The sequence below is a fragment of the Oncorhynchus nerka genome, linkage group LG12 (genome assembly GCF_034236695.1).
Source record: "Oncorhynchus nerka isolate Pitt River linkage group LG12, Oner_Uvic_2.0, whole genome shotgun sequence".
In the NCBI taxonomy this organism is placed as follows: Eukaryota; Metazoa; Chordata; class Actinopteri; order Salmoniformes; family Salmonidae; genus Oncorhynchus; species Oncorhynchus nerka.
In genome coordinates, this window is record NC_088407.1 from 66668553 (window position 1) to 66693836 (window position 25284).

A 25284-nucleotide genomic window follows, 5' to 3' on the forward strand; every position below is an offset into this window, starting at 1 on the left:
GGCTATACCACATAATGAATAACCTTACTAGTAGTACATGTTACCAAGAGTATAGGCTATACCACATAATGAATAACCTTACTAGTAGTACATGTTACCAAGGGTATAGGCTATACCACATAATGAATAACCTTACTAGTAGTACATGTTACCAAGAGTATAGGCTATACCACATAATGAATAACCTTACTAGTAGTACATGTTACCAAGGGTATAGGCTATACCACATAATGAATAACCTTACTAGTAGTACATGTTACCAAGGGTATAGGCTGTACCACACAATGAATAACCTTACTAGTAGTACATGTTACCAAGGGTATAGGCTATACCACATAATGGTACTATGTAACCCACATTTCCCCATTGTCTTAGACTAACAATTCATCCCAAATGGATTTTCTGTAAACTCAGTTTGAGCTCTAAACTCAGCAAAAATATCAAACACTGTTCTCCATCCTCAGGTGATTCAGTCTAAGTGGTTAATTTGTTGCTTCTGGCCGCACAGCAGGGTGTTTCACTAGCTAGATGTTCTTGTTAGGAATCCCTCCTATTCATAGTTTATTCCTCCATCTATTCTCTCTCTCCCAGCTATTCTCCATGGGCTTCTCTCATCCTCTCAATCCAACTATCCGTCACACAAGGAGAACTAATCACTCGCTGCTTAACCATACCATTCTCATAATATGATTTTGCTGCAAAAACAGGGAATAAATTGCAAAGGACATCATTTGTAAAAATACGAATCGTGCTCCGCTTCTAACTCACGACTGATCAATTCCAATAACTTTTAAAGTAACTATAATTGTCTTTGACCTGGCTTCTTGCACTTCCTGTAAAAACAGGATCACCCAACGTTGGTGACCCACTGTTCCAGATAGAGCGCATAATCTTTCCACATTTTGTTGTTAAATTGAGATTTTGTGTCACTGATCTACACACAATACCCGATAATGTCATAGTGGAATTTATTTGTTGAACATTTAGGAAATGAATAAAACATTTAAAGCTGACATTTCTTTGTAATGCAAGCCTAAATAATTTCAGGAGTAGAAATGTGCTTAACAAATCACATAAGTTGCATGGACTCATTCCGTGTTCAATAATAGTGCTTAACATGATTTCTGAATGACTACCGCATCTCTTTACCCCATGCATACAATTATCTGTGAAGTCTCTTCATAATCCAGTATTGAATTTCAAGCGAAGATTAAACCAGAAAGACCAAGGAGGTTTTTCAATGCCTCGCAAAGAAGGACATCGATTGGTAATAAAATAAAAAGGCAAATGCTGAATATCCTTTTGAGCATGGGGAAGTTCATAATTTCACTTTGGATGGTGTATCAATACACCCAGTCACTACAATTATACAGGCGTCCTTCCTAACTCAGTTGCTGGAGAGAAAGGAAACTGCTCAGGCATTTCACCATGAGCCCAGTGGTGATTTTAAATCAGTTAGAGTTTAATGGTTGTGATATGAGTATATTGAGGATGGATCAGCAACATTGTAGTTACTCCAAAATAGTAACCTAATTGACAGAGTGAAAAGAAGGAAGCCTGTACAGAATAGAAATATTCCAAAACATGGGTCCTGTTTGCAACAAGGCACTTAAGTAATACTGCCAAATATGTGGCAAGGAAATTAACTTTTTGTCCTGAAAACAAAGTGTTATGTTTGGGTCAAGTCCAGCACATCACTGAGTACCACTCTGCATATCTGTTTTCCACTAGACACTTGGAGATGAATTCACCTTTTAGCAGCAAACAATAAACTAAAACACAGGGCCAAATCTACACTGGAGTTGCTTACCAAGACGATGTTCTTGAGCGGCCTAGTTACAGATTTGACCTAAAACGGCTTGAAAATCTATGGCCCAGACTTGAAAATGGCAGTCTAGCAAGGATCAACAATCAACTTGACAGAGCTTGAAGAATTTTGAATGGAATAATGGGCAAATATAATACAATCCAGGTGTGCAAAGCTCTTAGAGACTTACCCAAAGACTCACAGCTGTAATTGCTGCCAATGGTGCTTCTACAAATGATTGACTCAGGGGTGTGAATACTTATGTAAATTAGATATTTATGTATTTCATTTTCAATAAACATTTCTAAAACATGTTTTCACTTTGTCATTATGGAGTATTGTAGATGGGTGAGATTATTATTATTTTTTTAATCAAATATGAATTTGGGGTTTAACGCAACAAAATGTGGAATAAGTCCAGGGGTATGAATTCTTTCTGAAGGCACTAACTCCCCATACAGATAAGACACTCCATCCACTTCCACATTGAGCTCCTGCAATTAAATGCTCCATTTTGTGAACAATTTAACCAATTAGTTGTCTTGCAGTGTTAGTCTTGCACTCACTAAAGCATGTTTGTGTCCGTGTGTTAAAAGATGCAACCCTATAATGTACGTGGATAACCACTGGTAGGAAGGTGATGTTAGCTAGCTACAGTAAATATATTCTGCAACATCTTCTCTGACTGGTCATAACGTTGAACAATATTTAGTCAATGTTTTGAAAGTTGTATCTTTCCCCCTCTTCAGTTTTTGATGTTAAATAAACGTTGGGAACATCCTGTATCTGCCAACTGCGCTACTCCCCCCCCCCCCCCCCCCCCCCCATGTAATGCCATTGAACAAGACACCACATCTCCCTCTTTCTACCTGTGATTCAGTATACTTTAGTTCAAGTTGAGAACATATGGTATCTTGTAGTGGACTCCATACGTGTTAAGGTGACCTGTAGCGGGAAACAACACTGCAGATTCAGTCAGTCTGTCTCTGCAGTGTCTCTGCTGAGGCTCTGTGTGACATCAGTCCATTAGCACCACTGTTGAGCTCTCACCATCCCCACAGAAGGTGGCCGTCTGGTCTGTGCTGCAGCTCTGCTGCCCCCACTTGTTAGCTCTGGAGATTTCACCCACCTCTATTTTGAAACCTAGGGGTGTGTGTGTGTGTGTGTGTGTGTGTGTGTGTGTGTGTGTGTGAGAGATTTAGATTGGTGGCTCTGGCCTTCTCCTTAATGAGCCTCCAGACAAGCCCGCTAGAACTCTCTTTTTAAGAGATGAAGTCTGAGTGACCAGTCACTGCCTGATGAAAACACTGGGGCGTGGGCTGCTTACCAACCCCTGGGGAATAACACCACCCTTATAGCTATTATTCCTTTCTGCCTAGAGAATAGACCCTGCTTGTCCTTGTTCTACTACTCACGATGCCAAGCATGTTAGCCTCCACCAGGTGGGAAACAAAGTAGTATCAATGAGGTTCTTTTACTTTCATTTGTTGGTGGTCGGATTTTAATGTGCTTGCTAACTTTGGAATTTATTTTTGTTTTTGCAGTTTCCAGAAATTAATAGATATTTAATCTTATTGTGTTTTGTTTGTTATTTTTGGCAACCCCATAGGGGGTGTTAAAGAAATGTTCACTTAAATTGCTTTCTCATTTCACTTAGTCACTGCATGATGTTTATATATCTCCACATGGCTGACGTGCTCTCGTTTTGTCCCTTCCCCTCTCTTTTTCCTCTCCACAGCTGGCCATGAAGCATAAATGTTAAACTTTGAGGAGAGGGGTCCACCAAGCGTGCCAGATGCCATAGGGCAGGTTTCAGATTGTATTATTTGTATTTCTTGTAACGAAGGTAACATTTATTTGTTTCTAACGAAGATCTGATGACGAGGAGGGGGGAGAGAAAGAGGGACGGAACACAGATGAGACGGTTGAGAGCAAATGTTTCACGGCTAACTCTTATTTTACTCCCTCCATTGCTCCCATAGTACTCCTTGACCTTACTGTGACAAACCATGGAAATGACTGACTGGTCACTGCCCTCCCCACCCCAACACACACACACACCACCGTCCAAATCCCCCTAAAAGGAACAGGTATTCAACTCCCTCAAAGAAGTGACTTTACATACGGTGCTGGAAGAGGAGAATATAACTGCAGCAGAGTGTATGACATGACACATGCATATCATATGATGGCTATTTTACTGTACAGAGTCAGCAATGTACACCCCAGTATGTGAACATCAACTTGTCTAAAGGAGATGAGTTCTTCACTCTCTTTTGTCGTTTGACTATTTGGCATCATATTGTTTTGAAAAGCTCATTGGTGCATACATTCATTTCAGATGTAATATTAGCCAAATGTGTGGAGGACATTCTCATGTGGCTTCTAAAAACTACTGCTGCAAGCTTACATTTCAACCAATATGGTATGTTTTCCAAGTTTAATATTCTGCAAAACAGTCTGTGAGCTATTCATTAAAGTGACCAAGGGTTCAGGTGCATGGTCTACCAAAATCCACTTTCATTATAAAAGGTTGAATAAAACCCACACAGAAAAAACAAGTATTTAGGCTTCACTGTTGGTATTTCTTAAGTGTTATTGAAGCGCTTGGCTGTATGGACGAGATCAGACGGTTTATTGTAAGGTAAGAGACTACTGTATCGTTGTAAATTAGCTAGTGTAACAAGCTTATAAGACTGTAATCAGATCATTCTACCACCATTTGCAATGTAATTGGTGTCGAATCATCCCTGTAAATATAATTTTGATTGTAATCCTTTCAACTCCAACCTTGGTCACATCTTGTACTTATAGTTTAACTTGTGTTTATATAAAGTTTTTTGTTCTGATATGTAAAGCAGCATATTGACACATCATCACTAGCAGCATTGTACAATATTGGTCTGCATTCACTGTGTAACCGTGGCTTCCTTACAAGCTATTTGAAGCAACTAAACCCCCCGCAGTGTGGATATGTCTTGTTTATTACGCTTATATTTTGGATTTGTCCAACCGTCACAATGCACTGACAACCTTACCTTGCAGCGAGCACCGTTAAGTTCTTACTGAAATTCTAGTTGCCTCAAATTCTAATCCGCTTCATCCTTACATTTTGGATGTTCATTGTTTTAAATAAAAAAATATTGAAAGTAATTTGTCTGATGGTTATGAAATGTTTTTGTAGCAATTGCAAGCTACTATTGCAAGTCATTTAGTCTACACTCCATTGGTCAGTGAATAAGTCAGCATCTTTTTACATGTCATATGACTAGTTACGGTCCAGAACAATCCAAGTGCAATGCTTCTATATCGGTGTTTTTAAACATACTCTTTCATAGGTACTTCAACAGCATGTCATTTGACTTGAGCAGTATGAATATGTTATGATAACACTCATGGTAACCCATGGTAACACTGCCTTGCTAGATCAATAACCAAAAGGAGAAGATCAAGAATGTGTGGCACCAGGTTTGAAAGAGGGGGTTGTTCCTTAAGATGTATGGTGCTTGTTGGAAGTGGATTGTGTGGCGAATACAGAAGGCCACAGTACTGTATGTAGAATAGGCTAATGGAATGAAAAGGTAGTTATTATAGATGGTCTCAATACTAGGCACATGTAATACAGACTTATACCATTCTTTTCAAAGAAACATCACAGACCAATGCTTTTTAGAGTTTGAAGGTCACACATTGAATTATTCCAAAACCTCTGTTTATATCAGATTACATAACATCTAAATAAACACAGTCTCAAGTCTGTCTTTAAATTGCTGCCGATGTTTGCTTTTTTGGATGTGAAATTTTGTAGTTAAAACTAGAAAAAAATTATGGGAGGGGCATGTATACTGTTTAGGTCATTTAAGTTTGTGTATCACCTAGTTATCCACTACTGGGGGCTCTGTTGTAGAGCTAACATTCTTACCACAGTGACACAGCATGTGTGCAGGCTTCTATGTCCAAGTGTCTATACTGAACAAAAATATAAACGCAACATGTGAAGTGTTGGTCCCATGTTTCATGAGCTGAAATAAGATCCCAGAAATGTTCCATATGCAACAAAAAAAAGGCTTACTTCTCAGATTTTGTGTACACATTTGTTTACATCCCTGTTAGTGAGCATTTATCACTTGCCAAGATAGTCCATCCACCTGACAGGTGTGGCATGTCAAGAAGATGATTAAACAGCATGGTCATTACACAGATGCACCTTGTTCTGTGGACAATAAAAGGCCACTCTAAAATGTGCAGTTTGTCACACAATGCTACAGATGTCTCAGGTTTTGAGGCAGCATGCAATTGGCTTGTAGGAATGTCCTCCAGATAATTGAATGTTAATTTCTCTACCATAAGCCACCTCTAACTTCTAGAGAATTGGTCTGTAATTCCAACCAGCTTCCCAACTGTAGACCACATGTAACCAGGACCTCCACATCCGGCTTCTTCACCTGCGGGATCATCTGAGACCAGCCGCCTGGACAGCTGATGAAACTGAAGGCCTTTTGCAGGGAAAAATGAATTGATTGGCTGCGCCTGGCTCTAAATTGGGTGTGCCCCTGCCCAATGTGAAATCTATAGATTAGGGCCGAATTTATTTATTTCAGTTGATTGATTTCCTTATATGAATTCTTGCATGTTGCATTTATATTTTTGTTCGGTCCCTCAGCAGCCCCAAATGTGACTTTTATTAATTTCCCCCTTTCAAGCTCTGCTGCACTTACTATGCCTTAGCTAGGTGGGACAACCACATATCAATCTTAAAAGTAATGCACTAACTGTAAGTCGCTCTCAATAAGAGAGTGCTAAATTACTGAAATGTAATACTCAGATTTTGGGCAAATATAATTAACATGATTAAACTATTGAGGAAGTTTCTAATGATGCTATTCACATTAATTATCCATGTTATTCCACAGACCACATCTGGAGAAGTGTATATAGTAATTAAATCTCTCAACAATGGAACAGCAATGTGGACGGAACACTAATCCAGACTCCCAGATGAAGTCTTACATTTGTGTGTCAGGCACAAGCGAGCAGAATTGGATCTGCATCAAAATGATCCTCCCGTTCTCACCCACCCACTAATAGTGCTTTAAATCCTAAATGAATGATGCCGTCTTTTTGACAAGCAGGGGAGCAGGGAACGGTAGTGATGTAGAAATACATGATATACCTTTACTGCCCGAGAGGGTAACTAAGTACCCCATAAAACATTTCCAGAGCGGGGCTCTCCTGTTGTAACTCTCTCCTCCAACAGCCACTGAATCCTCCTCCTCTCCCCTCCATTCCTCCCTTCATTTTTTTGTACACTGCTCAAAAAAATAAAGGGAACCCTTCAACAACACAATGTAACTCCAAGTCAATCACACTTCTGTGAAATCAAACTGTCCACTTAGGAAGCAACACTGATTGACAATACATTTCACATGCTGTTGTGCAAATGGAAAAGACAACAGGTGGAAATTACAGGCAAGACACCCTCAATAAAGGAGTGGTTCTGCAGGTGGGGACCACAGACCACTTCTCAGTTCCTATGCTTCCTGGCTGATGTTTTGGTCACTTTTGAATGCTGGCGGTGCTTTCACTCTAGTGGTAGCATGAGATGGAGTCTACAACCCACACAAGTGGCTCAGGTAGTGCAGCTCATCCAGGATGGCACATCAATGCGAGATGTGGCAAGAAGGTTTGCTGTGTCTGTCAGCGTAGTGTCCAGAGCATGGAGGCGCTACCAGAAGACAGGCCAGTACATCAGGAGACGTGGAGGAGGCCGTAGGAGGGCAACAACCCAGCAGCAGGACCGCTACCTCTGCCTTTGTGCAAGGAGGAGCACTGCCAGAGCCCTGCAAAATGACCTCCAGCAGGCCACAAATGTGCATGTGTCTGCTCAAACGATCAGAAACAGACTCCATGAGGGTGGTATGAGGATCCGACGTCCACAGGTGGGGGTTGTGCTTACAGCCCAACACCGTGCAGGACATTTGGCATTTGCCAGAGAACACCAAAGATTGGCAAATTCGCCACTGGCGCCCTGTGCTCTTCACAGATGAAAGCAGGTTCACACTGAGCACATGTGACAGTCTGGAGACGCCGTGGAGAACGTTCTGCTGCCTGCAACATCCTCCAGCATGACCGCTTTGGCGGTGGGTCAGTCATGGTAGTTGGATCAGCCTGTAGTGTGGTTTTCCACTTTGATTTTGAGTGTGACTCCAAATCCAGACCTCCATGGTTGATAAATTTGATTTCCCTTGATAATTTTTGTGTGATTTTGTTTTCAGCACATTCAACTATGTAAAGAAAAAAGTATTTAATAAGAATATTTCATTCATTCAGATCTAGTATGTGTTATTTTAGTGTTCCCTTAATTTTTTTTAGCAGTGTATATCCCTATATAGAAGCATTCCTAAAGCCTGAACAGTGGAGGCTAGTGGGAGGAGCTATATGAGGGCGGGCTCATTGTAATGGCTAGAATGGAATAAATGGAACTGAGTCAAACGTGGTTTCCATATGTTTGATACCGTTCCATTTATACCATTCCAGCCATTACAATGAGTGGGTTCTCCTGAAGCTCCTCCCACCAGCCTCTGACCCTGGAATCCCTCCATAGGGACATTATGACAGTGGCATTGATTGTATTGTACTGTGTGTATTTTCTACAGCAACTGAATCATCCTCTCTCCTCCATTCCATCCTTCCTAAAAACCTCCCAATAACCCACCTGATCCCTGCCTTGTCATGATGGAGCCTAAGCCTGTTTCAAGGCTGATGGGTCATCTGCAGCCTCTCCTCTCCCAATGCACACTAGCACATTTTACTTCAGGTAGTTAACGACGATGCTCGAGCTAAACCTGACCCTGTCCTCATCTCAGCTGCTCTTTGATTGCCTGCTAGATTTTAGCTACTAACCAGGGTGTCAGGAGACTATTTGGATATGGGCACCCATCTGTACCTAGTTTCTCCAGATCAAATTTGGTCTCTGAGGAAAAGGATTTTCAAACCCAGTGCAGAGAGACAGAGGACCTTGGGGGTTGATTTATTATACTGTATGCCCATGGGCTGGAGGAGAGTTGTATTGTACTTCCATAGTTTACCACTAGAGGGAGTAAAGCCCTATCAGAAATGTTCCAGTCCCCAGGCATACAGTACGCTAACTCTTTTCACTTTATTGTCTATTGCTCAACAGACAAACATTTGTGTGTGATTTGTCTTTGGTGGATACAATGACCATTGACTGAAGTGGAGAGGTGTGAACCACTGGCTGATTGAGGGATGTTCAAAAACCTAATACTTGACCACACTACCTACCAAGAGAGTTTTCATCTGTATTCTTTGTAGCTGTTTACATACTACCACAGTCAAAGGCTGGTACTAAGACTGCATTGAATGAGCTGTATTCCGCCATAAGCAAACAAGAAAACAGTCACCCTGAGGCGACGCTCCTAATAGCCTGGGACTTTAACTCTTGGAACTACCCATCCCGGATCCAGGAGAATTGTCATCAACTACACTAATTCATATTCATGAAATCACAAGTGAAATATAGTGAAACACAGCTTAGCCTTTTGTTAATCACCCTGTCATCTCATATTTAGAAATTATGCTTTACAGCCAAAGCAAGTCAAACATTTGTGTAAGTTTATTGATAGCCTAGCATAGCATTATGTCCAGCTAGCAGCAGGATGCTTGGTCACGAAAATCAGAAAAGCAATCAAATTAACCGTTTACCTTTGATGATCTTCGGATGTTTTCACTGACGAGACTCCCAGTTAGACAGCAAATGTTCCTTTTGTTCCATAAAGATTATTTTTATACCCAAAATACCTCCTTTTGTTGGTCACGTTATGTTGAGAAATCCACCGGAATTAGCGGTCACGACAACGCCGCAAAAAATTCAAAATTATGTCCATAATATAGACAGAAACATGGCAAACGTTTTTATAATCAAGTCTCAAGGTGTTTTTCAAATATCTATTTGATAATACAGTATATCAACCGGGACAATTGGCTTTTCAGTAGGAGCGAGAGGAAAAATGTCTCCCTCTGTACGCAAGAATCACTCTGAGAGCCCTTACGCAAAGTAGTCGTTTACGCTCATTCTTCAAAATAAAGGCTGTAGACACATTAGGGAAGCCACAGAAAAAGGAATCTGGTTGATATCCCTTTCAATGGGCAATAGGGATGCATAGAAAGACAGGGGTTTCAAAATAAGAGTCACTTCCTGGTGGATTTTTCTCAGGATTTTGCCTGCAATATCAGTTCTGTTATACTCACAGACAATATTTTTTACAGTTTTGGAAACTTTAGAGTGTTTTCTATCCTAAGCTGTAAATTATATGCATATTCTAGCATCTTGTCCTGAGAAATAGGACATTTACTTTGGGAACGTTATTTTTACAAAAATAAAATAGTGCCCCATAGTTTCAAAAGGGTAATGCAGGGAAACTTAAATCCGTTTTACCAAATTTCTATTAGCATGGTAAATGTGCAGCCAGAGAAAAATCATTCTGGACCACCTATACTCCACACACAGAGAGGCATACAAAGCTCTCCCTCGCCCTCCATTTGGCAAATCTGACCATAGTTCTATCCTCCTGATTCCTGCTTACAAGTAAAAATTAAAGCAGGAAGCACCAGCGACTAGATCAGTAAAAAAGTGGTCAGAGAAAGCAGATGCTAAGCTACAGGACTGTTTTGCTAGCGCAGACTGGAATATGTTCTGGGATTCCTCCAATGGCATTGAGGAGTACACCACATCAGTCATTGGCTTCATCAATAAGTGCATTGATGATGTCATCCCCACAGTGACTGTATGTACATACCCCAACCAGAAGCCATGGAATACAGGCAGCATCCGCACTGCGCTAAAGGCTAGAGCTGCCGCTTTCAAGGAGCGGGACTCTAACCCGGAAGCTTATAAGAAATCCTACTATGCCCTCCAATGAACCATCAAACAAGCAAAGTGTCAATACAGGACTAAGATTGAATCGTACTACACTGGCTCCGACGCTCATTGGATATGGCAGGGCTTGCAAACCATTACAGACTACAAAGGGAAGCACAGCCGAGAGCTGCCCAGTGACACGAGCCTACCAGACGAGCTAAACTACCTCTCGGCTCGCTTCGAGGCAAATAACACTGAAACATGCATGAGAGGACCAGCTGTTCCGGAAGATTGTGTGATCACGCTCTCCGCAGCCGATGTGAGTAAGACCTTTAAGCAGGTCAACATTGACAAGGCCACAGGGCTAACATTTTCAACCTCTCCCTGTCCGAGTCTGTGCCCAAGAACACTAAGATAATCTGCCTAAACGACTACCGACTGACGTCTGTAGCCATGAAGGGATTTGAAAGGCTGGTCATGGCTCACATCAACACCATCATCCCAGAAACCCTAGACCCACTCCAATTTGCATACCGCCCCAACATATCCCCTGATGATATAATCTCCATTGCACTCCGCAGTGCCCTTTCCCACCTGGACAAAAGGAACACCTATGTGAGAAGGCTATTCATTGACTACAGCTCAGCGTTTAACACCATATTGCCCTCAAAGCTCATCAATAAGTGCCCTCAAAGCTCATCACCTCCCTCTGCAACTGGATCCTGGACTTCCTGACGGGCAGCCCCCAGGTGGTGAGGGTAGGTAACAACACATCTGCCACGCCGATCCTCAACACAGGGGTCCCTCAGGGGTATGTGCTCAGTCCCCTCCTGTACTCCCTGTTCACTCATGCCTGCATGGCCAGGCACGACTTCAACACCATCATTACATTTGCCGATGACACAACAGTGGTAGGCCTGATCACCGACAGCGACGAGACAGCCTATAAGGGAGGAGGTCAGAGATATGGCCATGTGGTGCCAGGACAACAACCTCACCCTCAACGTGATCAAGACAAAGGAGATAATTGTGGACTACAGGTAAAAGAGGACTGAGCACACCCCCATTCTCATCGACGGGGATGCAGTGGAGCAGGTTGAGAGCTTCAAGTTCCTTGGTGTCCACATCACCAACAAACTAACATGGTCCAAGCATACCAAGACAGTCGTGAAGAGGGCATGACAAAACCTTTTCCCCCTCAGGAGACTGAAAAGTTTTGGCATGGGTCCTCAGATCTTCAAAAGGTTCTACAGCTACACTTTCGAGAAAAACTGGTTGCATCACTGCCTGGCATGGCAACTGCTCGGCCTCCGGCCCCAAGGCCCTAGAGAGGGTAGTGCGAACGGCCCAGTACATCACTGGGGCCGAGCTTCCTGCCATCAAGGACCTCTATACCAGGCAGTGTCAGAGGAAGGCCCTACAAATTGTCAAAGACTCCAGCCACCCTAGTCGTAGACTGTTCTCTCTGCTACCACACGGCAAGCAGTACCGGAGCGCCAAGTCCTAGATACAGGAGGCTTCTAAACAGCTTCTACCCCCAAGCCATAAGACTCCTGAACATCTAGTCAAATGGCTACCCATACTATTTGCAGTCCCCCCCCCCTCACCCCCCCCTTTACACCACTGCTACTCTCTGTTGTCATCTATGTATAGTCACTTTAATAACTCTACCTACATGTACATACTACCTCAAATAACCGGTGCCCCCGCACATTGACACTGAATCGGTACCCCCCCGGTATATAGTCTCGTTATTGTTATTTCACTGCTGCTCTTTAATTACTTGTTACTTTTATCTCTTCTTATCTGTATTTTTTTAACTGCATTGTTGGTTAGGGGCTTTCACTGTAAGGTGAAATGTTGTATTCGGCACATGTGACTAATAAAATGTGATTTGAATTTAATTGTGTCGATGAAGGAATTAAGAAGAAGATTTGCAGTGAAAACGAGGTGACTCCAGATAACCTAATGAGCTGCAGGTGTAGCAGTAGGTCTGTCTTAAGAGGATGTACTATATGTACAATTGAAGTTTTTCACAATTCCTGACACCTTAATCCTAGTAGAAATTCCCTGTTTTAGGTCAGTTAGGATCACCACTTTATTTTATGAATGTGAAATGTCAGAATAATAGTAGAGAGAGTGATTTATTTCAGCTTTTATTTCTTTCATCACATTCCCAGTGGGTCAGAAGTATACATACACTCTATTAGTATTTGGTAGCATTGCCTATAAAGTGTTTAACTTGGGTCAAATGTTTCGGGTAGCCGTCCACAAGTTTCCCACAGTTAGTTGGGTGAATTTTGGACCATTCCTCCTGACAGAGATGGTGTAACCGAGTCAGGTTTGTAGGCTTCCTTGCTTGCACACGCTTTTTCAGTTCTTCCCACACATTTTCAGTAGGGTTGAGGTCAGGGCTTTGTGATGGTCACTCCAATACCTTGACTTTGTTGTCCTTAAAAACCTCTTTGGGCTGCAATCCCGTTCAAGGGATGATATGACAGCAGCCAGTGAAAGTGCAGGGTGCCAAATTCAAAACAACAGAAATCTCATAATTGAAATTCCTCAAACATACATGTATCGTATATCGTTTTAAAGGTAGTCTTGTTGTTAATCCCACCACAGTGTCCGATTTCAAATAGGCTTTCAGGCGAAAGCACCACAAACGATTATGTTAGGTCACCACCAAACCACAATAAAAACAGCCATTTTCCCAGCCAAAGAGAGGAGTCACAAAAGCACAAATAGAGATAAAATTAATCACTAACCTTTGATGATCTTCATCAGATGACACTCATAGGACTCATAGTTACACAATACATGTATGTTTTGTTTGATAAAGTTCATATTTATATAAAACAATCTGAGTTTACATTGGCGCGTTACATTCACTAGTTCCAAAAACATCCAGTGATTTTGCATAGCCACATCGATTCAACAGAAATACTCATCATAAATGTAGATGATAATACAAGTTATACACATGGAAATATAGATATACCTGTCCAATCACTGTGTCAGATTTCATTTTTTTTAACGGAAAAAGCAAACCATGCAATAATCTGAGACGGCGCTCAGAACAATCAAGTCAAATTAGCCGCCATGTTGTAGTCAACATAAACCATAAATTACATGCTAAACATTCCCTTACCTTTGATGATCTTCATCAGAATGCACTCCCAGGAATCCCAGGTCAACAATAAATGCTTGATTTGTTCGATAATGTCCGTTATTTATGTCCAATTAGCTACTTTTGTTAGCGAGTTTGGTACACCTATCCACTGCACTGGTGCTTTTTTCGGACAACATCTTCAAAAAGTTATATTACAGGTCGAAGAAACATTTCAAACTAAGTACAGAATCAATCATTAGGATGTTTCTATCATAAATCTTCAATAAAGTTCCAACCGGAGAATTCCTTTGTGTCTTGAGGAGGAACGGAACGCAGGAAGATATCACGCGGTATGTGCTTGACCTGGAACTGGCTCTCTGCCAGTAGTCTGACTCATTCCCCTCTCCTTCAGTCCCACAACACAGTAGAAGCCTCATTCAAATTGCTATAGACGGTTGACATCTAGTGGAAGGCCTAGGAAGTGACTCTTCATTCATATACCAAGGGGATTTCAATAGGGAATGGGTTGAATATACTGTATACCAACCTCAGATTTCTCACTTCCTGTTTGGATTTTTTCTCAGGTTTTTGCCTGCCATATGAGTTATTTTATACTCACAGACATCATTCAAACAGTTTTAGAAACTTCAGACTGTTTTCTATCCAATACTAATAATAATATGCATATATTAGCAACTGAGACTGAGGAGCAGTCCGTTTACTCTGGGCACCTTTCATCCAAGCTACTCAAGAGTGCCCCTGCAGCCATAAGAAGTTAAGCCATTTTGCCACAACTTTGGAAGTATGCTTGGGATCATTGTCCATTTGGAAGACCCATTTGCGACCAAGCTTTAACTTCCTGACTGATGTCTTGAGATGTTGCTTCAATACATCCACATAATTTTCCTAACTTATGATGCAATCTATTTTGTGACTTGTACTAGTCCCTCCTGCAGCAAAGCACCCCCACAACATGATGCTGCCACCCCTGTGCTTCACAGTTGGGATGGTGTTCTTCGGCTTGCAAGCCTCCCCATTTTCCCTCCAAATATAACGATGTCATTATTTCCAAACAGTTCTATTTTTGTTTCATCAGAACAGAGGACATTTCTCCAAAAAGTACGATCCTTGTCCCCATGTGCAGTTGCAAAATGTAGTCTGGCTTTTTTATGGTGGTTTTGGAGCAGTGGCATCTTCCTTGCTGAGCGGCCTTTCAGGTTATTTTGATATAGGACTCGTTATACTGTGGAAAAATATACTTTTGTACCTGTTTCCTCCAGCATCTTCACACGGTCCTTTGCTGTTGTTCTGGGATTGATTTGCACTTTTCGCACCAAAGTACGTTCATCTCTATGAGACAGAACGCGTCTCCTTCCTGAGCGGTATGACGGCTGCCTGGTCCCATGGTGTTTATACTTGTGTACTATTGTTTGTACAGATGAACGTGGTACCTTCAGGTATTTGGAAATTGCTCCCAAGGATGAACCAGACTTGGGTTTGTCTACAATTGTTTTTCTGAGGTCTTGGCTGATTTCTTTTGATTTTCCCATGATGTCAAGCAAAGAGGCACTGAGTGTGAAGGTAGGCCTTGAAATACATCCACAGGTACATCTCCAGTTGTCTCAATTGTTGTCAATTAGCCTATCAGAAGCTTCTAAAGCCGTGATATAATTTTCTGGAATTTTCCAAGCTGTTTAAAGGCACAGTCAACTTTGTGTATGTAAACTTCTGACCCACTGGAATTGTGATACAGTGAATTATAAGTGAAATAATCTGTCTGTAAACAATTGTTGGAAACATTACTTGTGTCATGCACATAGTAGATGTCCTAACCGACTTGCCAAAAACTATGAAGTTTCGGCCCCCTAAAGTCATGTAGTTTCCTTTGGCATGTGTGGGATTATGTGTGTGTTAAAAAATAAATATACCATACGAGGTACGATATTAAGCACTTGAGGGAGTTAAAAAATAAATATACCATACGAGGTACGATATTAAGCACTTGAGGGAGACGCAAGTTGAGTCATCAGCTATGATGCATTTAGAATTCCAGCCAGTTGAGGAAGTCATTTAGTTCAGAGCTGGGTGGCAACACTGCCCGCAGGCCACTTTCTAATCTGGCAACCTGCCCAATGTTCCACCAACGCGATTACACCTAACACCTACAGGTGAGGGGTTGTACCTCTTTCTCTCTCATTACGGCTATTCGCCTTTCTCAGTAATGGTATTTCTGTTTCCTGGGAGAGGAATTTGACCCAAATTATTGTTCCTAACTGCAGGAGGATATTATCTGCCTGTGCCTCAGAGGTGTTTTTGTCACGTGGTTTCCTAATGCTTTCCATCTGGGTTTTTAGGTTCAGGGATTTTCGTTTTGATGGATAATGTTTTGGGGGGCTGGTCATTATTTTGGTTGTCTGTGTACTCTAAGTGATAATGTTATACAGAGTGGTGAACAGTCTGTACATCTTATGCTATGCTATAACTATACCAACTACACCATAATAATTTTACAATCAGGTTTCATGCTAATGTAGTATTCCTGGTTAGTAGTTTTGTTATGTCTAAGAACACAAGATAAAAAGAACTTTAGATGTTAGGCTTGAGCTCCATGACTTCTCTGATAAATGATTAGTGGGTGTCACCGGTGCGTTCGTGAATGCGTAAGTATATGTATGTGTGTGATTGAGGAAGGTGTATTGTAGTGTAGAAGTCACCTCAGCGCCCTGCCCACAGCGACTTGGCAGATGTGAGGCGAGGTGCAGAACAGCTGCTCAACTCTAAATCGCCCCTCGCATCTTCCTCTCATCCTCTCATCCCCCCCCTTCTCTGCCTTTGGGTTCCTGTGGTGTGCAATGTCAGCCACGCTGGAGTAATCATTCATTATCCACAGCCAGCATGCATCCCTTGCTCTCTCTTTTTCTCCATCTCTCGCTCTCTTTCTGCAGTTCTCCATCCATCCCTCTCTACTCTGTCCCCGCCTACAGAAGGTAAAAAAAGAATGCAATGGTCTGTGTTTGCAAATGTGCATGTGTATGTCTGTGAACCTGTGTGTGAGGGAATCTGGGTCAGTGTCTGTGTGTGGGAGTGGAAAACCTGTTTATAAGTGTGTTTAACTGTACACACCTACACAGCATAGGGTGTGGCCACCCACAACAGGCAGTTCTATGTCTAGGAACAAGTGGTGTGAGTTATTTGGGAGCCGGTGGGCCAATGTGTGGAGGGGTTAGTCACTCATTTGATTGACTGTTAATGACAGCTTAAAACCCTGGTGGAGATGAGAATGTTTTGAAGGGAAAATCCACTGAAGGGGATGGAGATGGGGGAAAGAAGGAGACGCGGGATAGAGGGGGAAAGAAGGAGACGCGGGATAGAGGGGGAAAGAAGAAGGAGATGGGGGATAGAGGGAAGAAGGAGAAGGGACGGGGGGGGGAAAGAAGGAGACGCGGGATAGAGGGGGAAAGAAGAAGGAGACGGGGATAGAGGGGGAAAGGAGGAGGAGACGGGGCTGGAGGGAGAAAGAAGAAGGAGATGGTTATAGAGGGGGAAAGAAGAAGGAGACGGGGGATAGAGGGGGAAAGAAGAATGAGACGGGGGATAGGGGGAAAGAAGAAGGGAGACGGGGGATAGAGGGGGAAAGAAGAAGGGAAACGGGGGATAAAGGGGGAAAGAAGAAGGAGATGGGGGATAGAGGAGGAAAGAAGGAGACAGGGGATAGAGGGGGAAAGAAGAAGGAGATGGGGGATAGAGGGGGAAAGAAGAAGGGAGACTGGGGATAGAGGGGGAAAGAAGAAGGGAGACGGGGAATAGAGGGGGAAAGAAGGAGACGGGGGATAGAGGGGGAAAGAAGAAGGAGATGGGGGATAGAGGGGGAAAGAAGAAGGGAGACGGGGGATGGAGGGGGAAAGAAGAAGGGAAGAAGAAGGAGACGGGGGATAAAGGGGGGAAAGAAGAAGGAGATGGGGATAGAGGGGGAAAGAAGGAGATGGGGGATAGAGGGGGAAAGAAGAAGGAGATGGGGAAGAGGGGGAAAGAAGGAGACTGGGGATAGAGGGGAAAGAAGAAGGAACGGGGAATAGAGGGGGAAAGAAGGAGACGGGGGATAGAGGGGAAAGAAGAAGGAGATGGGGGATAGAGGGGGAAAGAAGAAGGGAGACGGGGGATGGAGGGGGAAAGAAGAAGGAGATGGGGGATAGAGGGGAAATAAGAAGAGGGGGAAGAGGGGGAAGAAGGAGACGGGGATAGAGGGGGAAAGAAGAAGGAGAGATGGGGGATAGAGGGGGAAAGAAGAAGGGAGACGGGGATGGAGGGGGAAAGAAGAAGGGAGACGGGGATAGAGGGGGAAAGAAGAAGGGGAGACGGGGAATAGAGGGGGAAAAGAAGGAGACGGGGGATAGAGGGGGAAAAGAAGAAGGAGATGGGGATAGAGGGGGGGGAAAGAAGAAGGAGACGGGGATGGAGGGGAAAGAAGAAGGAGACGAGGGGATAGAGGGGGAAAGAAGAAGGAGACGGGGATAGAGGGGGAAAGAAGAAGGAGATGGGGATAGAGGGGGAAAGAAGAAGGAGACGGGGGGATAGAGGGGGAAAGAAGAAGGAAACGGGGATAGAGGGGGAAAGAAGGAGACGGGGGATAGAGGGGAAAAGAAGGAGACGGGGATAGAGGGGGAAAGAAGAAGGAGATGGGGAAAGAAGAAGGAGATGGGGGATAGAGGGGGAAAGAAGAAGGAGACGGGGGATAGAGGGGGAAAGAAGGAGACGGGGATAGAGGGGGAAAGAAGAAGGAGACGGGGATAGAGAGGGAAAGAAGAAGGGAGACGATGATAGAGGGGGAAAAGAAGAAGGAGATGGGGATAGAGAGGGGAAAGAAGGAGACGGGGATAGAGGGGGAAAAGAAGATGGAGACGGGGATAGAGGGGGAAAGAAGAAGGGAGATGGGGATAGAGGGGGAAAGAAGAAGGGGACGGGGGATAGAGGGGGAAAGAAGGAGACGGGGGATAGAGGGGGAAAGAAGAAGGAGACGGGGGATAGAGGGGGAAAGAAGGAGACGGGGATAGAGGGGGAAAGAAGAAGGGGAGACGGGGATAGAGGGGGAAAGAAGAAGGGAGACGGGGATAGAGGGGGAAAGAAGAAGGAGATGGGGATAGAGGGGGAAAGAAGGAGACGGGGATAGAGGGAGAAAGAAGAAGGAGATGGGGATAGAGGGGGAAAGGAGGAGGACACAGGGATAGAGGGGAGAAAGAAGAAGGAGATGGGGATAGAGGGGGAAAGAAGAAGGAGACGGGGATAGAGGGGGAAAGAAGAAGGAGACGGGGGATAGAGGGGGAAAGAAGAAGGAGATGGGGATAGAGGGGGAAAGAAGAAGGGAGACTGGGGATAGAGGGGGAAAGAAGAAGGGAGACGGGGGATAGAGGGGGAAAGGAGGAGGAGACGGGGATAGAGGGGGAAAGAAGAAGGGAGATGGGGAGAGAGGGGGAAAGAAGAAGGGAGACGGGGATAGAGGGGGAAAGAAGGAGGAGATGGGGATAGAGGAAGGAAGAAAGAGGAGACAGGGATAGAGGGGGAAAGAAGGAGGAGACTAGGAAAGAAGGAGACTGGGGATAGAGGGGGAAAGAATAAGGGAGATGGGGGATAGAGGGGGAAAGAAGAAGGGAGACGGTGATAGAGGGGGAAAGAAGAAGGAGACGGGGATAGAGGGGGAAAGAATGAGATGGGGGATAGAGGGGGAACAGAAGAAGGAGATGGGGATAGAGGGGGAAAGAAGGAGACGGTGATAGAGGGGGAAAGAAGAAGGAGACGGGGGGATAGAGGGGGAAAGAAGAAGGAGATGGTGGAAAGAAGAAGGAGACGGGGGATAGAGGGGGAAAGAAGAAGGAGATGGGGGATAGAGGGGGAAAGAAGAAGGAGGGGGATAGAGGGGGAAAGAAGAAGGGAGACGGTGATAGAGGGGAAAGAAGAAGGAGACGGGGATAGAGGGGGAAAGAATGAGAATGGGGATAGAGGGGGAACAGAAGAAGGAAATGGGGATAGAGGGGGAAAGAAGGGAGACGGTGATAGAGGGGGAAAGAAGAAGGAGACGGGGGATAGAGGGGGAAAGGAGAAGGGAGATGGGGGATAGAGGGGAAAGAAGAAGGAGACGGGGGATAGAGGGGGAAAGAAGAAGGGAGACGGTGATAGAGGGGGAAAGAAGAAGGAGACGGGGATAGAGGGGGAAAGAAGAAGGAGACTGGGGATAGAGGGGGAAAGAAGAAGGGAGACGGGGAATAGAGGGGGAAAGAAGGAGACGGGGGGATAGAGGGGGAAAGAAGAAGGAGATGGGGGATAGAGGGGAAAGAAGAAGGAGACGGGGGATGGAGGGGGAAAGAAGAAGGGAGACGGGGATAGAGGGGAAAGAAGAAGGAGACGGGGGGATAGAGGGGGAAAGAAGAAGGAGATGGGGGATAGAGGGGGAAAGAAGTAGGAGACGGGGATAGAGGGGGAAGGAGAGGGGGAAGAAGGAAACGGGGATAGAGGGGGGGAAAGAAGGAGACGGGGGGATAGGAGGGGGAAAGAAGGAGAGACGGGGGATAGAGGGGGAAAGAAGAAGGAGATGGGGAAAGAAGAAGGAGATGGGGGATAGAGGGGGAAAGAAGAAGGAGACGGGGGATAGAGGGGGAAAGAAGGAGACGGGGGGATAGAGGGGGAAAGAAGGAGACGGGGATAGAGAGGGAAAGAAGAAGGCAGACGATGATAGAGGGGGAAAAGAAGAAGGAGATGGGGATAGAGAGGGGAAAGAAGGAGACGGGGATAGAGGGGGAAAAGAAGATGGAGACGGGGATAGAGGGGGAAAGAAGAAGGGAGATGGGGATAGAGGGGGAAAGAAGAAGGGGACGGGGATAGAGGGGGAAAGAAGGAGACGGGGGATAGAGAGGGGAAAGAAGAAGGAGACGGGGGATAGAGGGGGAAAGAAGGAGACGGGGATAGAGGGGGAAAGAAGAAGGGGAGACGGGGGATAGAGGGGGAAAGAAGAAGGAGACGGGGGATAGAGGGGGAAAGAAGAAGGAGATGGGGATAGAGGGGGAAAGAAGGAGACGGGGGATAGAGGGGAAAGAAGAAGGAGATGGGGATAGAGGGGGAAAGGGAGGACACAGGGATAGAGGGAGAAAGAAGAAGGAGATGGGGATAGAGGGGGAAAGAAGAAGGAGACGGGGATAGAGGGGGAAAGAAGTAGGAGAGGAGATGGGGGAGGGGGAAAGAAGAAGGAGAGGGGGAAAGAAGAAGGAGACGGGGATAGAGGGGGAAAGAAGAAGGAGATGGGGGATAGAGGGGGAAAGAAGTAGGAGACGGGGATAGAGGGGGAAAGAAGAAGGAACGGGGATAGAGGGGGAAAGAAGGAGACGGGGGATAGAGGGGGAAAGAAGGAGACGGGGATAGAGGGGGAAAGAAGAAGGAGATGGGGAAAGAAGAAGGAGATGGGGGATAGAGGGGGAAAGAAGAAGGAGACGGGGATAGAGGGGGAAAGAAGGAGGGGGATAGAGGGGGAAAGAAGGAGACGGGGGGATAGAGGGGAAAGAAGAAGGCAGATGGGGGGATGATAGAGGGGGGAAAGAAGAAGGAGATGGGGATAGAGAGGGGAAAGAAGGAGACGGGGATAGAGGGGGAAAAAGAAGATGGAGACGGGGATAGAGGGGGAAAGAAGAAGGGAGATGGGGAGAGGGGGAAAGAAGAAGGGGATGGGGGATAGAGGGGGAAAGAAGGAGACGGGGATAGAGGGGGAAAGAAGAAGGAGACGGGGGGATAGAGGGGAAAGAAGGAGACGGGGATAGAGGGGAAAGAAGAAGGGAGACGGGGATAGAGGGGAAAGAAGAAGGGAGATGGGGATAGAGGGGGAAAGAAGGGAGGGGGATAGAGGGGGAAAGAAGAAGGAGATGGGGATAGAGGGGGAAAGAAGGAGACGGGGGATAGAGGGAGAAAGAAGAAGGAGATGGGGATAGAGGGGGAAAGGAGGAGGACACAGGGATAGAGGGAGAAAGAAGAAGGAGATGGGGATAGAGGGGGAAAGAAGAAGGAGACGGGGATAGAGGGGGAAAGAAGGAGACGGGGGATAGAGGGGAAAGAAGAAGGAGATGGGGATAGAGGGGGAAAGAAGAAGGGAGACTGGGGATAGAGGGGAAAGAAGAAGGGAGACGGGGGGATAGAGGGGGAAAGGAGGAGGAGACGGGGATAGAGGGGGAAAGAAGAAGGGAGATGGGGAGAGAGGGGGAAAGAAGAAGGGAGACGGGGATAGAGGGGGAAAGAAGGAGGAGATGGGGATAGAGGAAGGAAGAAAGAGGAGACAGGGATAGAGGGGGAAAGAAGGAGGAGACTAGGAAAGAAGGAGACTGGGGATAGAGGGGGAAAGAAGAAGGGAGATGGGGGATAGAGGGGGAAAGAAGAAGGGAGACGGTGATAGAGGGGGAAAGAAGAAGGAGACGGGGATAGAGGGGGAAAGAATGAGATGGGGGATAGAGGGGGAACAGAAGAAGGAGATGGGGATAGAGGGGGAAAGAAGGGAGACGGTGATAGAGGGGGAAAGAAGAAGGAGACGGGGGATAGAGGGGGAAAGAAGAAGGGAGATGGTGGAAAGAAGAAGGAGACGGGGATAGAGGGGGAAAGAAGAAGGGAGATGGGGGATAGAGGGGAAAGAAAGAAGAAGGAGACGGGGGGATAGAGGGGGGAAAGAAGAAGGAGACGGTGATAGAGGGGGAAAGAAGAAGGAGACGGGGATAGAGGGGGAAAGAATGAGATGGGGGATAGAGGGGGAACAGAAGAAGGAGATGGGGATAGAGGGGGAAAGAAGGGAGACGGTGATAGAGGGGGAAAGAAGAAGGAGACGGGGGATAGAGGGGGAAAGAAGAAGGAGATGGGGGATAGAGGGGGAAAGAAGAAGGAGATGGGGATAGAGGGGGAAAAAGAAGAAGGAGGGGGGATAGAGGGGGAAAGAAGAAGGGAGACGGTGATAGAGGGGGAAAGAAGAAGGAGACGGGGATAGAGGGGGAAAGAATGAGAATGGGGGATAGAGGGGGAACAGAAGAAGGAAATGGGGATAGAGGGGGAAAGAAGGGAGACGGTGATAGAGGGGGAAAGAAGAAGGAGACGGGGGATAGAGGGGGAAAGAAGAAGGGAGATGGGGGATAGAGGGGGAACAGAAGAAGGAAATGGGGATAGAGGGGGAAAGAAGGGAGACGGTGATAGAGGGGGAAAGAAGAAGGAGACGGGGGATAGAGGGGGAAAGGAGAAGGGAGATGGGGGATAGAGGGGGAAAGAAGAAGGAGACGGGGGATAGAGGGGAAAGAAGAAGGGAGACGGTGATAGAGGGGGAAAGAAGAAGGAGACGGGGATAGAGGGGGAAAGAAGGAGATGGGGGATAGAGGGGGAAAGAAGAAGGAGACGGGGATAGAGGGGGAAAGAAGAAGGAGATAGAGGGGAAAAAGAATGAGGGGATAGAGGGGGAAAGAAGAAGGAGATGGGGGATAGAGGGGAAAGAAGAAGGAGACGGGGACAGAGGGGGAAAGAAGAAGGAGACGGGGATAGAGGGGGAAAGAAGGAGATGGGAGATAGAGGGGGAAAGAAGAAGGAGACGGGGATAGAGGGGGAAAGAAGAAGGAGATGGGGATAGAGGGGGGAAAGAAGAAGGAGACTGGGGATAGAGGGGGAAAGAAGAAGGGAGATGGGGGATAGAGTGGGGAAGAAGAAGGAGACGGGGGATAGAGGGGGAAAGAAGAAGGGAGACGGTGATAGAGGGGGAAAGAAGAAGGAGACAGGGGATAGAGGGGGAAAGAAGAAGGGAGATGGGGATAGAGGGGGAAAGAAGAAGGAGATGGGGGATAGAGGGGGAAAGAAGAAGGAGACGGGGATAGAGGGCGAAAGAAGAAGGAGACGGGGATAGAGGGGGAAAGAAGAAGGAGACGGGGGATAGAGGGGAAAGAAGAAGGGAGATGGGGAAAGGAGAAGGAGACGGGGATAGAGGGGGAAAGAAGAAGGGAGATGGGGGATAGAGTGGGGAAGAAGAAGGAGACGGGGGATAGAGAGGGGAAAGAAGAAGGGAGACGGTGATAGAGGGGGAAAGAAGAAGGAAACGGGGATAGAGGGGGAAAGAATGAGATGGGGGATAGAGGGGGAACAGAAGAAGGAGATGGGGATAGAGGGGGAAAAGAAGGGAGACGGTGATAGGAGAGAGGGGAAAGAAGAAGGAGACAGGGGATAGAGGGGGAAAGAAGAAGGAGATGGGGATAGAGGGGGAAAGAAGAAGGAGACGGGGGGATAGAGGGGGAAAGAAGAAGGGAGACGGTGATAGAGGGGGAAAGAAGAAGGAGACGGGATAGAGGGGAAAAGAAGGAGATGGGGGATAGAGGGGGAAAAAGAAGGAGACGGGGATAGAGGGGGAAAGAAGAAGGGAGACGGGGATAGAGGGGGAAAGAAGAAGGAGACGGGGATAGAGGGGGAAAAGAAGGAGATGGGGATAGAGGGGGGGGAAAGAAGAAGGAGACGGGGATAGAGGGGGAAAGAAGAAGGAGACGGGGATAGAGGGGGAAAGAAGAAGGAGACGGGGATAGAGGGGGAAAGAAGGAGATGGGGGATAGAGGGGGAAAGAAGAAGGAGATGGGGATAGAGGGCGAAAAAGAAGAAGGAGACGGGGGATAGAGGGGGAAAGAAGAAGGAGACGGTGATAGAGGGGGAAAGAAGAAGGAGACGGGATAGAGGGGGAAAGAAGGAGATGGGGGATAGAGGGGGAAAGAAGGAGACGGGGATAGAGGGGGAAAGAAGAAGGAGACGGGGATAGAGGGGGAAAGAAGAAGGAGACGGGGATAGAGGGGGAAAGAAGGGGATAGAGGGGGAAAGAAGAAGGAGACGGGGATAGAGGGGAAAGAAGAAGGAGACGGGGATAGAGGGGAAAGAAGGAGACGGGGATAGAGGGGGAAAGAAGGAGATGGGGGATAGAGGGGGAAAGAAGAAGGAGACGGGGATAGAGGGCGAAAGAAGAAGGAGGGGGGATAGAGGGGGAAAGAAGAAGGAGACGGGGATAGAGGGGGAAAGAAGAAAGGGAGATAGGGGGAAAGGAGAAGGAGACGGGGATAGAGGGGGAAAGAAGATGGGAGATGGGGGATAGAGTGGGGAAGAAGAAGGAGACGGGGGATAGAGGGGGAAAGAAGAAGAGAGACGGTGATAGAGGGGGAAAGAAGAAGGAACGGGGATAGAGGGGGAAAGAATGAGATGGGGGATAGAGGGGGAACAGAATAAGGAGATGGGGATAGAGGGGGAAAGAAGGGAGACGGTGATAGAGGGGGAAAGAAGAAGGAGACAGGGGATAGAGGGGGAAAGAAGAAGGGAGATGGGGGATAGAGAGGGAAAGAAAAGAAGGAGACGGGGATAGAGGGGAAAGAAGAAGGGAGACGGTGATAGAGGGGGAAAGAAGAAGGAGACGGGGATAGAGGGGGAAAGAAGGAGATGGGGGATAGAGGGGGAAAGAAGGAGACG

The 25284-nt window shown here is 46.0% G+C and overlaps 1 protein-coding gene across 2 annotated transcripts in view; it reads left to right on the forward strand.

Annotated features, from left to right (window-relative positions):
* The window catches only part of LOC115138635 (syntaxin-binding protein 6-like), a 112096-nt gene extending 107136 nt beyond the window's left edge, over positions 1 to 4960 (forward strand). For both annotated transcript variants that reach the window (XM_029675700.2, XM_029675701.2), the window contains exon 6: positions 3546 to 4960. In XM_029675700.2, the coding sequence (XP_029531560.1) occupies positions 3546 to 3569 (24 nt within the window). In that variant the 3' untranslated portion in view covers positions 3570 to 4960. The remainder of the gene's footprint in view (positions 1 to 3545) is intronic.
* Positions 4961 to 25284: the final 20324 nt, after the last annotated feature.